The 12755-nt window shown below is 56.2% G+C and overlaps 2 protein-coding genes across 4 annotated transcripts in view; both read left to right on the top strand.

Moving 5' to 3' along the window:
- The first annotated feature begins 1476 nt into the window (after positions 1-1476).
- Positions 1477-8524, top strand: OCEL1 (occludin/ELL domain containing 1). Its single transcript, XM_032795954.2, has 5 exons — positions 1477-2631; positions 3895-4088; positions 4642-4813; positions 6066-6116; positions 7127-8524. Exons 1-5 carry the CDS (start codon positions 1504-1506, stop codon positions 7244-7246), a joined length of 1665 nt encoding a protein of 554 aa, XP_032651845.1. The 5' UTR covers positions 1477-1503; the 3' UTR covers positions 7247-8524.
- Positions 8525-9680: 1156 nt separating this feature from the next.
- The window catches only part of LOC116834179 (occludin-like), a 25561-nt gene continuing 22486 nt past the window's right edge, over positions 9681-12755 (top strand). The window contains exons 1-3 of one of the 3 annotated variants that reach the window (XM_032796150.2): positions 9681-10287; positions 11185-11339; positions 12023-12161. The gene's annotated coding sequence lies outside the window, so the exon portion shown is untranslated. Of the gene's footprint in view, positions 11340-12022; positions 12162-12755 lie in introns of all 3 variants that reach the window. The other 2 variants (XM_032796230.2, XM_075070929.1) reach the window with 2 other exon arrangements.

A 12755-nucleotide genomic window follows, 5' to 3' on the forward strand; every position in this document is an offset into this window, starting at 1 on the left:
GGAAACGAGCCGCAGGCCCAAGGCAATGCTATTGGAGAGGAATTCGTGGTCCGAGCGCAGGCGTTGCTGGGTTCGAAGCCCAGCTCAGGAACCCCTCCAAGGTGCACACCAAGACCACAGCCTCGTTCCGCTGTACGTACCCAGCGTGAGACAGTCCCTGCCGTGAAGGGCTCAGTCTAACCAGACGAGGCGGCTAGCAAAGCACACAGATGGGCAGTGACTTACCCAAGGCCCCTGGCAGGGCTGGGACAAGAATGCACAGGGCCTGCTCCAGCTTTTTTGCCACCCCAAGTGGCGAGGCGGGGAAAAAAAAAAAAAGATAAAGCTGTGATTGGCGGCACTTCGGCGTCAGCTCTACCGCGCCACTTCATTCTTCAGCAGCAATTCGGCAGCGGGTCCCTTGATCCGAGAGGGACTGAGGGACCCACTGCCAAATTGCCATCGAAGACCCGGATGTGCCACTGTGACGAACTGGGAATGTTCTTAATGTTTGCTCTGAATACTGTGTTGGTGCCTCAGTGTCCCCTAGGCAGTTCTTAAGTATCTAGGTGGTGGGATAAGGGTGTGTGATTGCTGCAGAGCAAAGGGCCAGTGCACCTAAATGCCTGGCACTCTGTCTCCTAGCAACTGATGGCCTGGCCTCTCTCCTGCAAAAGGTGCCAACTGAAGGTGTTGGAGACAAAAGATCAGGTGACTCTCTGGCCGGAAAGGGCTGAGCAGAGAGGAGGGCTGGAGGGGTTTGTTAGCCTGGAGCTGCCTGGGACAAGGAGTGAAGTGCAGACCTGGGGTCTGGCTCACGACCCCCTAGAATGGCCCGGCTGAGGGGTCCGGTCACGTGATCTACACTCTGTTTTAGACCCGTTTCCTGTCATCGAAAAACCTCTGTTTTACTGCTGGCTGAGGTCACGTCTGACTGGCAAAGTGGGGTGCAGGACCCTGTGGCGTCCCCAGACCCTGCCTGGTGGGCTCGCTGTGGAAGCGCACGGAGGGGCAGAGGATGCTGATGCTCCCAAGGAGAGACCAGGAGGTGAAGACGTGAGCTTCTTGCCCAACAAGTCTGCTCCGAGGGAGAGAAGGCTCCCCAAATCCTGCTGGCTTTGTGGGAGCAGTTCCAGAGCATTGCCCGGTGACTCCGGACAGCCGCCCCTCCTTGGCCACCCAAGCACCCACTTCCTGCGCTGGCCTTGGAGCCGCCCTGAGAATCCAGGTCCCCTGCCATTAGCATAGACCACACTGCCATCCAAGGGCCAGGAGGCTACTGTAGCGGCTCAGGAGAGAGTGGAATGAGAGAGCAGGATGCTAACTCTCACCAAAGAATTTTATTTGCCGATGTAATTACGAATAAACGAATAGGCTTGTAGCAAGAGCTCATGAACCTCAGCGTAACCTGTCCTGTTCTTCCCTCTCCACTCAACAGGTGCCTGGCCAGATCGCAGAGAGAGAGCTCCCCAGTACCATGTGCTGGATGAACTAGAGACTGAAATGCTGTGACTTCTTGGACACATGGCAAATTCTACCTCCTCCAAGGAGAAGAGGCGGCCCATCGTGGAGTCGGATGGAGACCCGCTAAACTCCTCCTGGCAAATGTGGCCCTCGCAAGCCTGGACCAGGGCATCCAGCAGGTCCTACCCTGGCAAAAGCGACTTGTCTGACTCCTTCGATTCCTCCATCTATGAGCCTCCCCTGCCAGCCCAGCCGCCTGTCGGGGACATCACCCGCAGCTCAGAGACCCAAGAGGCCTCTCCCTTGAAGCCCGTCAGGCGTTTTATCCCACGGTCGTGGAAGAACTTTTTCCAAAGATGGAGGCGAGCGCCCGAGCCGTTCCTGCCGCTGCCCTACGCCGCCGCCCAGTGCTCCCCACCTGTAAGTCCGTTGTCAGATCGCCGCAGGCTAGTCCACAATGGCAGCTCCAGCAGCGGTTTCCAAGAACCCTCCTGGTCCAGCCCCTCTGAGTGTAACCAGGAGACAGAGATGTCTCCCCCCAGGAGCCAGCAGGGCCAACCCGCCTTGCCGAGCTACGAGGAGAAGCTGGAGGCCTACAACCTCAAGTACTCCTACATGAAGTCATGGCCAGGCCTGCTCCGGCTGATGGCCGGGCTGGAGCTGCTCTTTGGCGGCATGGTCTTTGCTTGTGTCTGTGCCTACATCCAGAAGGACTACCAGTGGTACAACCTGTACGGCGGGAGCCTGCTGTCAGGCGGCCTTTTGGGGGGAGGCTATGGGTACAATTATTACGGCCCTATGACCCCCTTTGTGCTGGTGGTGGCCAGCCTGGCGTGGCTGGTCACGGTCATCCTCTTGGGGCTGGGGGTCACCATGTACTATAGGACCATCCTGCTTGACTCCCACTGGTGGCCCCTGACGGAGTTCGCCCTCAACATCATCATGTTCCTCCTCTACATGGGGGCGGCCATCGCCTACGTCAATGACGTGAACCGCGGCGGCCTCTGCTACTCCCTGTTTGCCAGCAACCCGCTCATAGCCGCCTTCTGCCGAGTGGAAGGGGGCCAGGTGGCGGCTATCACCTTCCTCTTCATCACAACCCTGCTCTACCTGGCCGGGGCACTGGTGTGTCTGAAGATGTGGAGGCACGAGATGGCGAGGAAGCAGCGGGAGGGCTTTGAAGCACTAGTGAGTCCTAGCGCTAGCATGCCCCAGAGCAGGAGGAGGCAGCTTCCTAGCACTTCTGCCCCCTTCCCTGCCCCCAAGGCCCGGCGCCTTCTCTTGGCTCTGGGAAGGATTTGCCCTGTGCAGGTACCTCCTCGATTCCAGGGCTACAGGGGCCGGGTTGCACTCATGTGTCAAACGCCCGTACGGGGCATTGCCGGGAGGCAGAATGCAGGCCCACCTAAGCCACACCCCCTGCTACTTTTGACACTCCCCCCTCCCTCCTGCAGCCTCGCCACTCCTCCCCACTCCACCCAGGCCTGCCAGGGGGTTGGTTGTGCTGGGGAGCTCCCCTGGGGGGCTCATGCCTGGCTAGCAGCTATTAAAGGGTGCCACGGCTGTGAGTAACCTGGCCCTACGCCCCAGCCCCATGCGCGGTTGCATTGTGTGGGGTGAGGCTGTGGCGGAGAGTCCTGGAAAGGTTGGGGCAAACCCTGAACTGGGGACAGTGGCGGTTACATTGGTTCCAGGATTAACTCTGTAGGAACTGGAGATGGTTCCGTGCAGAGTGATCCCAGTGGGGATCCACAAACCGAAGCCTTCCAGAGATGCACGGATCATCCTTCTGGAGCCTCCATCCAGCCCAGCCGCCTGTCTCCAGGCCGGGCTGCATCAGAGACAGCCGTCATTCAGGCTGTGCGGCTGACAGCACGCTGGCTCTGTGCGGCAGTAACCTCCCTCTCTCGGGGTGCTTCTGCCCAGCCGTCGGGATGTGTGTGACTGCCACTCCTGCAGACTTACTAGCTCAGGTACCTACCCAAGGTCCTGGGTGTGCTGCCGCAGCTACCGTGCTATGGTTACCCACCTAGCGCTGATCTCAGCATCTACAGGTGCTACAATCACACCCCCTTTGTGCCCTCGCCCTTTGCATGGGCTAGGGGGTTGGGGCTTGCCTAACCCTCCCTGAGGCCATGCCTAGAGATTGGAGGCTGCTCTCGAGGAGGTGGGCTGTGGAGCCTGGGGTGTTAACCCAGGCTCTAGGAGCTCACTTTTTGAGGTCTATGTGGATTAAATCATAGAATATCAGGGTTGGAAGGGACCTCAGGAGGTATCTAGTCCCACCCCCTGCTCAAAGCAGGACCAATCCCAACTAAATCAGCCCAGCCAGGGCTTTGTCAAGTGGGGCCTTAAAAACCTCTAAGGAAGGAGATTCCACCACCTCCCTAAGTAACCCATTCCAGTGTTGTCACATTGCTGCTGAGCCTCACACCCCTCTGTCTCTTTAAGCACAACCCCGTCCCCCTGCAAGCCAGACCCAAGCGGATCGTCTTCCAGGATGAGGTGATGCCATCCGGGAGCCTCCCGGGGAAGGTCACCAAACAGTTGGGGTTCTCCGAGAAAGGCGAGGCGTCAGGGGCCTTGAGTTGCTCCATCCCGACGGGGCACACCCCAAAGCCACACATCGTTCCTGACTATGTTGTGTAAGTAACGACCCATCGCCCCGGTCCATGTCCCTGGCTGCGGGAACGGGCGAGGGCTGGTTTGGGGCTGTGTGCTGGTGGGTCATTACCAGGAGGATGCAGGGGCTGAAAAGGCAGCACTGGCTTTATGCAGCACTCTCTATCCCGGCAACTAAGGCACCAGACTGGGATCCAGGTGACCTGGGTTCAATGCCTGACTCTGTCCCAGGCTCTCCAGGTGATCTTGAGCAAATCACTGCATCTCGCTGAACCTCAGTTCCCCAGTGGGAGAATGAGCCTTCCTGTGTCTACACAGACTGAGCTCTTTGGAGCAGGGTCTCTCCCGGCAGCACCTGACGCAGTGGGGCCCTGAGCCTCCAGATACAACTATAATACACACAATATCTGAGCACCCACCCAGCTCTGCTGGCGTTTTCCTTCCTAATAAGCCCCTGATTTCCTCTCACCATTTTCCCACCGAGTTAACATTTTCCCACCATTCGCGTATCCATCCCTTGCCACCGATCTTAGAGTCCTTTCCCCCCCCCCTTGTGAATCTCTTGGGGCTGGGTAGGAAGTACCCGGGGATCTGCTGCCACGAGGAGAGAGAGAAGTACAAAGCCGTCTTCAATGACCAGTACGCGGAGTACAAGGAGCTCTACTACGAGGTCCATGCGGCGCTGCAGAAGTTCCAGGAGTTGGACGCCATGATGAGCCGGCTGCCTCGTCGCACGCCCAGCAAGAAGGTCAGTTGCTAAGCAGAGGGGGCATGGCACAGGCAGGGCGGAGCGGGGGCTGGGATGTGGGGCCTTTCACCACTCAGGAATGGCTTCCTCTCCTGCCTGGCTCAGCAGTGGGGAATGTTTGGTGGAATGAATTGATGGTCTCAGCTGATTTCCTACTAGGACAGGAACAACCCACAAAAAAACCCCTGGAACAGTTTGGCCCCTTTCTCGCAGTGCTGGCAAAGAGGACCAGGGCTGGAGGGGCTGTGGAGACAGGTAGGGCACCCACCAGGAGCAGAAGCAGGTAGAACAATTTGGCCCAAGACATAGACTGGTCAGGCCAGAAGCAGCAGAGGGTCGACTGAGCCACCAGAAACAACAAAGGAGCCACTGCCGCCCTTGTGACGGAGCCGTCCGGAAAATTCCTTGGGAGCGGAGCCACCGAGCTTTGTGCTTCGGGTTCCGCTGGTGCTTCCTTGAGGAAGCCAGTTCAAGTCAAAGCCTTGTGGCCCATGAACCGACATTGCCCCTGCTGGGTTCAGTAATACTCAGAGCAGAAGCCCAGGGCTGATAGAGCAGATGACCAGCTTCCCCTTTCCTCATTCTGCTGGGATCCAAGCCAACTCCAGGCTTTGTAGGTCTGGTTATTTACCACATGCCGGCTTCAGAGCTACACGGGTGCGTGGGTGACACTGCTAATGAGCGAGTCTGACCTTCTGGGGCCTACTCCAGGCAGGAATTTCTTCCCACACTTCCTTCTAGCAGCGATGAACCAAACCTTGATTCAGTGTCTCCCTGCCCCCCCCACACACACACGCTTTCCCTGAGTCATTCTCTACCAGCTACATTTGAAGACCCAGAGGATTGTTCGGGGCAGTTCCTGGTTTTCCAGGATCTGAGATCCCAGCTGGCAGATTAAAAGAGCAGCAGCATTTCCCAGCCAGGCCCTTATCAAAGTTATCCTGCCGGACACCCAGCTGAAGGGGGACTGATGTCCTCCCCCTATTCCCAGAGAGTTGGTGGAGTCCCTGGCTGCCTGGTTACTGGAGCTGGCTGCAGCATTCCGGGGGCACAGTCTCCGGTCGGAAAACTCTGATTCGCCAGAAGTGAAAGGTGCCAATTCCGAACAGAGACATGTTTGCAAATCTTCTGGCCAAAGGAATTTCCACTCCCCGCCAGCTCTGCTGCTGAGCCAGGCTTGCTGGGGCTGCTCCCTGCTACTGCCCAGCAGAGCTCTGCCAGGCCCCTTCACCTGCTGCTTTATGCTCCGCAGGAACAGAGCCGGGTCTCCAACATCTGGAAGGAATACAGGCAGAAAAAGAGGGTGAGTTAGGGGCACACTGTGCAAGCCAAAGGACGGGAGGCTAGTAGGCTGTGGGAATGCTGTACAGCCTAGAGCTCGCCGCATCACAGGGTGTGGTTGTAGTCTGTGTAGATCAGTGGTCCCCAACCTTTTTTATCTGGCAGGCACCAGACAACGAGCCACGGAGGTCCGTGGCGGCGGACAAGCATCCGCCAAAATTCTGCCGACAAGCTGCAAAGTCAATAGACGTCGCTGCCGAACTGCCGCCGACAAGCTGCGTCATCCAGAGGCGGCGCCGCCAAAATACCGCTGAAAATAGGCTTCATTTCAGTGGCGACGCCTCTGGATGATGCAGCTTGTCGGTGGCGTTTCGGCGGATGCTCATCCGCCAGCCAGTACGCAGGTGCACTTAGATGGCCCAGTAGGCACCATGGTGCCCACGGACACCGCGTTGGGGACCCCTGGGGCAGATGTATCCAGCCCGCGTCTCCACTTGAACAGTGCTCAGAGCATCGCTGGCCAAAGAATTCTCCCAAACAAGCAGGGCCCCTCTGGCCAACCGGGGGCTCTCAGGCATTCCCACGCGTGCGGCTGTAGAGACCCTGTGGTATGGAAAAGCCAGGACTGGGTTCAAATGACTCTAACGGGGATTCTCTGTGGAGGCCGCTGGGTGCTGCTAGAACCTGTGATTCCCTTGGGGTCCCTAGACTGGCTGACGTGGTCTTGTGCCATCACTCGCTCTTGGCCTGTCTGGGGCTGCTCACAACAGGACAGCTGCAATGGCTCTGGCCTTCCAGCCGAGAACTCGGGCCCTGTATAAAGGAACGTCCTCTGGTGGGAGCGCTCTCTGCCTTTTCACTTGGCCTGGTCGCTGCCAGCAAGGACGCAGCTCTCCGCAGGGTCGGGAGCATGGGGCAAATCTCGGATCTTCCTGGAGATCCTGCTCCCCAGTTTGAGGGGGGGGAAAGCGGATGAAGCCCAGATTCAGCGGTGGTGATGCTGACAAAGGACCCGTCCTCCTGTCCCTGCAGGATCCCGCCTTCCTGGAGAAGCAGGAGCGCTGCGACTACCTGAAGAAGAAGCTTGCGCACATCAAAGCACAGATCCAGAAGTACGACCGGACAGCCAAGGAGGGCTCCATGTACTTCTGAGCCTGGCACCTGGGGGGTGGCACCATGCCACCCCCGGGCTGGTCCCCAACACCCTGTCCCCCAGCCCTGACTTGCTCTGGGGCTTGCTGATGTCTAGGGGACCTTGGCCAGAAAGAGAGCAGGATACGGGACACTGGGGCTGGAACAATGTGTACAGTGGGGGTGCTGGGAGTCACTGAACTAAACTGTAAACCCTCTGTCTGATGGAAACCATTCCAAGCCGGGGGTGCGGCTGCACCCCTAGTTCCAGCACCTATGGGGCTGCTTGTGCCTTGTGGCCTCCTGTGCATTACACACGCACCCCAGCTGGGTCACATGTGGGTCAGGCGCCATCCCTGCCCCGTGCTGCCCCTGAACCAGCTGAGACTGGGAACCGGCAGTGCTAATGTGCACTCTCCAGGTGGGACTGAAGCTGGGGGTGGAAGGACTGGGGCCTCAGGCGGGGCAGGGAGCGGTGCATCGTTCCTGCTCACAGGAATAGGTAACTGGGGTGCACCACGCATCTGCTCCAGCCAGCAGCATCCAGACCCAGCCTCCAGGTGGCCCCTGTGGAGAAGCTGTGAAACTAGGCAAAGCTTCTGGCTGAAGGGAGCTGCTGTGATGGGATAAAACGCCCCTGGGCATGGCTCTGTGCTCATTTCATGCTGGTGTAAAATTGGGAGTCACAGCACTGAAGACAGTGGACTTGCACTGGTCTGAATCAGGTCATTGACTTCAGTGGGGACAAGACTGGGACCCTGACTCCTTAAAGATGGGAGCAGGGCCAATGAAGGGGGGCAGATGGTACAAATTACCTGGAGCCCGGCGGTCTGGAAGGGGGCCCAAGGCCCAGCTTCCCCGGCTTTGGCAGCCCTGTTTAGCCGGTCCGCCCTTGCTGGGGGGCCCGAAAAAATGTTTTCACTGGGGCCCGAACCTGCTTTCGGTGGCCCTGCGGGGACCCAGGCCAGAGATTGCCTCTTATGCACAGGACTTCATCGCCACGTTCACTTACTCTGCAAAGCAGCCATCGGAAGAGGGAGGCACGTTCATCTGTGCAGCAAAAACTGAGCTTTGGGGGGTGCCCATAACTGTCTGTAAAGAGCGACGGCTTCCCCTTTGAATAAAATACACCTGGCCGCTCGCCTGTGAAATCCCTGGAGCCAGCAGGATCAGCCCTGCCCTGCGCTGGAATTCCCCTGGAGAGGGTCCCTGAAGGGGGGTGCAGGAGGAGGGTGATGCTATTGCATGTGCTGTCTGCTAAAAGCACCGTGGGTCATAGCAGCATCACGTAGGAGATCAGTGGAGCTCTCTGCTCACCATGAATCCTGAGACACACCTCCTTCCCCCAAAGGATGAGACTCTGCTACAGCTTCCCCCCAGGGGATTTACTTCCTTAGTCCAAGCTGTAGCGGCTCATGCTCTTACTGGGAAGGTCCCAGGTTTGATGGTCATTAGGGTTTCACCTCCCACAATCCTCGGTTCGGTGAGAGAAATCACAACCGAAGTGACTCTCCCCCCCCCACAAAACCTGCCTGTTGTCTGTGTTACCGTAGCACCTCGGAGTCCCGGTCCCCATGGCCCTTGGCGGTGCACAAACACGCAGCCACAAGCCGGTCCTGCTCAGCTGGCTTGCCAGTTAACTACAACACAAGAGACCCCAGACTTGAAACAAATCCCTTTTCTGGGAGCTCGCTAGAGACCAGTTGCCTACAGGGAGCAGAATGAGACGGCATGTGCGTCTACACTTCACACTAAGCCCAGGCACTGATTCAGGTTTGAGCCTTCTGGCTACATGCATCAGCCTGGCTCAGGTCAGCAACCACTCAAGGCCCAGGTGCTAGGACCCTGCTGGGGGACAGATTGGGGCCTGAGTCCTGCTGTGACTAGGGTCCGAGCCATCACGTTGCTGTGTGGATGTAGCTCAAGCCGTTAGCCAGCTATGCGGCTTGGGCCCAGCAGTTGCAAACCCAGGTTTACAATGCAGCGCAGACACTCGGGAATGGGCTTGGAAAAACCTGGGTTTACAAGGCCGTGTAGACAGACCCATGCTGAGCTCCCCTGGTGCAGCCGTGGCTTGTGCACGAGTGGCCAGCACTGGAAGCTAGCTGCAGAGGGAGAATTTCAGAGCCCCCTGGCTGACAGCCATCCCGGTGCAGGCAGCTGATCGGAGCGTCCCTGCTATTTGCACAGTCACTGCAACACACCCGGCTTTAGGTTCTTTTCCAACTTATAAAGCAGCTTTTTATTGAAAAAAAAAACAATAAAAAATAACACCTCCAAGAAATTGGAAACAACGAGGCATGTGGGGCTAGTTAAGGCCCCAATCCTGCCAACATGCCCCATGTTTAACTTCAAGCCCTGTGGGCTGTTCAGCTGAGACACCCTCTGACTGCAAAGGCCAGGGCCCCACAAACTCATTGCACCCACGAAGGGCCGGAGTGCACACTTAAAAAGGAGTAAAATCCAAGTGCCAGGATGGGATCCTTACGGCTTGGCAGGACCCCTTGGGCCCGACTGAGTCAGGGAGAGGCAGCTCAACCTTGCATAGGGGGCTGTTCCCCCGTGGGTCCGTGTGTGGGACAAACGGAAGGAGTTAAAGTTGAACCAGCCACACATCAAGCTTTGATCAGAGTCTTGCACGCAAGGCGATTTATTATCCACAGTGGAACAGGGAGCTGAGATTTAAGCGTTAGGTCTGCTGCTGCCAAGTTTTTGACTCCAGCTGTGCCAGGTTCCTGCCGTTACAAGCTTTCTCTTCGGCCTGGCCACAGCAGGAGGAGGCAGCTAGCGGGTTGTTTTTAATGATTGTGCACCTAGTAATAATTAATCCCTGGGCTGCCATTTTAAGATGAACAAAGAGAGGAGGAAAACAGGGGGGACCCAGGTAGCTGCTTTTAAAGGAAACCCAGCCATCCCCCTTCTCAAGGCAGTGGCTTCAGAAATGGAGCCCTGAGCCAGGGGCCCATCTGCAGGCAGCACCAGGCTGATTAGCGGCACATTTACCAATAATACTAAGCACCAGAGACCAGCGCAGCTGGCACCGGAGAGAGCTGCAAACTAAGGTAAGGCAGTGAGTGTTTGAGTGCTTCACAGGGCAGAGCTGCTCCGTTATTTTTCTGTCAGTACATTTCAGGATCGTCTAAAGCTCTGTTGAACTTAAGGGGGCCAGATTCCCAGCTGGTGTCAATAAACCTGCAGCCAGCTATGGGTCTGGCCCCATTGGAGCAATGGTAATGAATGCTAGCTGAGGCTCTGGCCTAGACAAATTCTTATTGCGAGGTCAGAGGACTGAATTCACACAGCTCTGTCTCCGAGAGTTCGCTTTCAATGCAGAACACCTTGAATGTTTACCAGCCACTTCCTTCAAACATTAAATCTTTGTTTGTTGTTAAGGGGGTTTCACAGGGGCTGTTCGGTTTTCTTGTTTACTTCTAGAGTAACAAAGCTAGGAAGGAAATGAAAACAAGATTAACTGGCTTTAGTGAATAAAACAAGGTGTTTGTTAAACAGAAATCTTGGGCAATTCAAAGAACCCGGTTAAGAAAAGAGGTGGAGTTGCAAAATCTTTGCAGAAAAGGCTTAGGTGTCGGAGTCAACTTCGCGGGGTCTGGAAATTCTTTCTGGGGTCTGGGATCAAACTGGAACTGCAGCTTTTAGAAGCACTGGGAGCTTTTGTTGTCTTTGAAACTTGAATCCTGGCCAAAGAAAGGAGGTTTGGCAGCAAGAACACAGCACCAACCTTATCGCGGGCTCTCTTGGGGAAAGAAAAACACGGGGGATTGGTTTTTAAAAGGACTGACTAGAGCCCAGCAGCTGTGAGGGCAGCGTACTGTTTGCTAGTGCTGGGGGCAGGCGGGTGGAGACCCATGAGGGGCGTGTAGTGAGCAAACCCTGCCCTGTCCTGCGCTGCTGTGCGCTTCCCAGCTGCAGGCCTGGGAAAACAGAGACTTATTAATCAGGTGAAATAAGAGAGGAGGTGGCACTGGCAGAAACTCTTGCAGCCGGAGTGGAGGCCCCAGCTTGAACATTCCCATCCTGTCTCCAGTGGTTCAGGACGGCTGGATTCAGCAGGGATCATTGACCCCGCACGTTCCTAGTGATCCAAAAATCCAAGGTGAGGCTTAGAAGAATTCTTAGGAGGTTTGTTTGCCCTTCCCTGTGTCCTCTGCCCCTCCAGCTCTGCGGGTTGAACAATGACGCGCAGTGGCAAAGCTTTCTTCAGCTGAGCCTCTGCCAGACTAAAAGGGTCAGTTATTAAAAGTTGGGTGAGGGGCAGAGCAGGCCATTCCTGCGGGAACCTGGGGGCCTGTGTCCGGCGAACAATTGTGCACTGCGAGTCGGAGCCTGCCGAACCGACCCAAAGGGCACTTTGTGGGGAATGCGCGGGCAGAAAAGAGCATTTAAAACGTGGCTACCCCAAAATTGTAGGAGGCCAAATAAACAAACCTGCCCCTTGCTTGTATGTATCCCTTTAAATATAGCACAGCAAATTCATCCCTGGGGTAATTATTCTCGGCAGCCACGTCTTCCATGTATTAGTGACCCTCGCTCGTGGGGGGCGCCGAACCGGGGCACCAGCCTGATGGCTATACGGCAGATTTATAGCCCCGCTCTGCAAGCCCGGTGAGCTCGAGTCAGCTCCCTGGACCAGCTGTGGGTCTTTTGCAGTGTAGACATTCCCTGGGAGGCCAGGGTTCAATCACCTGCCCTGCCCGCGACTCCCTTTGAGTAAGTGACTCAGTTTCTCTGAGCTGCCTTTGTTCTCCATGGCGATAATGGAATTTCCCTCCCTCACAGAGGAACTGTAAATGTAAATACGTGAAATTCTCCCTTTACCGGATAACTGTCACCTACCAGTACACAGGCATTCTCCTCCCTGGGCCAAACTGACTCGTGCGGAAGCAGCAAGGTCGGGCCTTTTTCTCTTACTAATAAGGTTTGTGTTACAAAAGCATTTCTGCGTCTGAGCCTCTGTTGTTTGTCCCGTTATTAATCAGTGCTTGGGAAATGCTTTGAAGTACTCAGCAGTGTTGTTATCGCACAGACCAGGGCGCGGGGGTAGGGGAGACACAGGGAAAAACCGATTGACTGAAATCATAGAATCTTAGACTTTAAGGTCAGAAGGGACGGTTATGATCATCTAGTCTGACCTCCTGCACAACGCAGGCCGCAGAATCTCACCCACCCACTCCCGCAACAAACCTGTATCTGAGCCATTGAAGTCCTCAAATCATGGTTTAAAGATTTCAAAGTGCAGAGAATCTTTCAGCCAGTGACCCCTGCCCTAGGCTGCAGAGGAAGGCGAAAAACCTCCAGACCCTCTGCCAATCTGCCCTGGAGGAAAATTCCTTCCCCACCCCAAATATGGCGATCAGCTAAACCCTGAGCATGTGGGCAAGACTCACCAGCCAGCACCCAGGAAAGAATTCTCTGCAGTAACTCAGATCCCACCTGTTATAAATAGATAGCTAAGGGTTAATGTTTCTTTTCTGAGTGCAGCGTAGTGTGAGCACATATACAGACTATATGA

This window comes from Chelonoidis abingdonii, chromosome 11 (assembly GCF_003597395.2).
Source record: "Chelonoidis abingdonii isolate Lonesome George chromosome 11, CheloAbing_2.0, whole genome shotgun sequence".
Taxonomy (NCBI): Eukaryota; Metazoa; Chordata; order Testudines; family Testudinidae; genus Chelonoidis; species Chelonoidis abingdonii.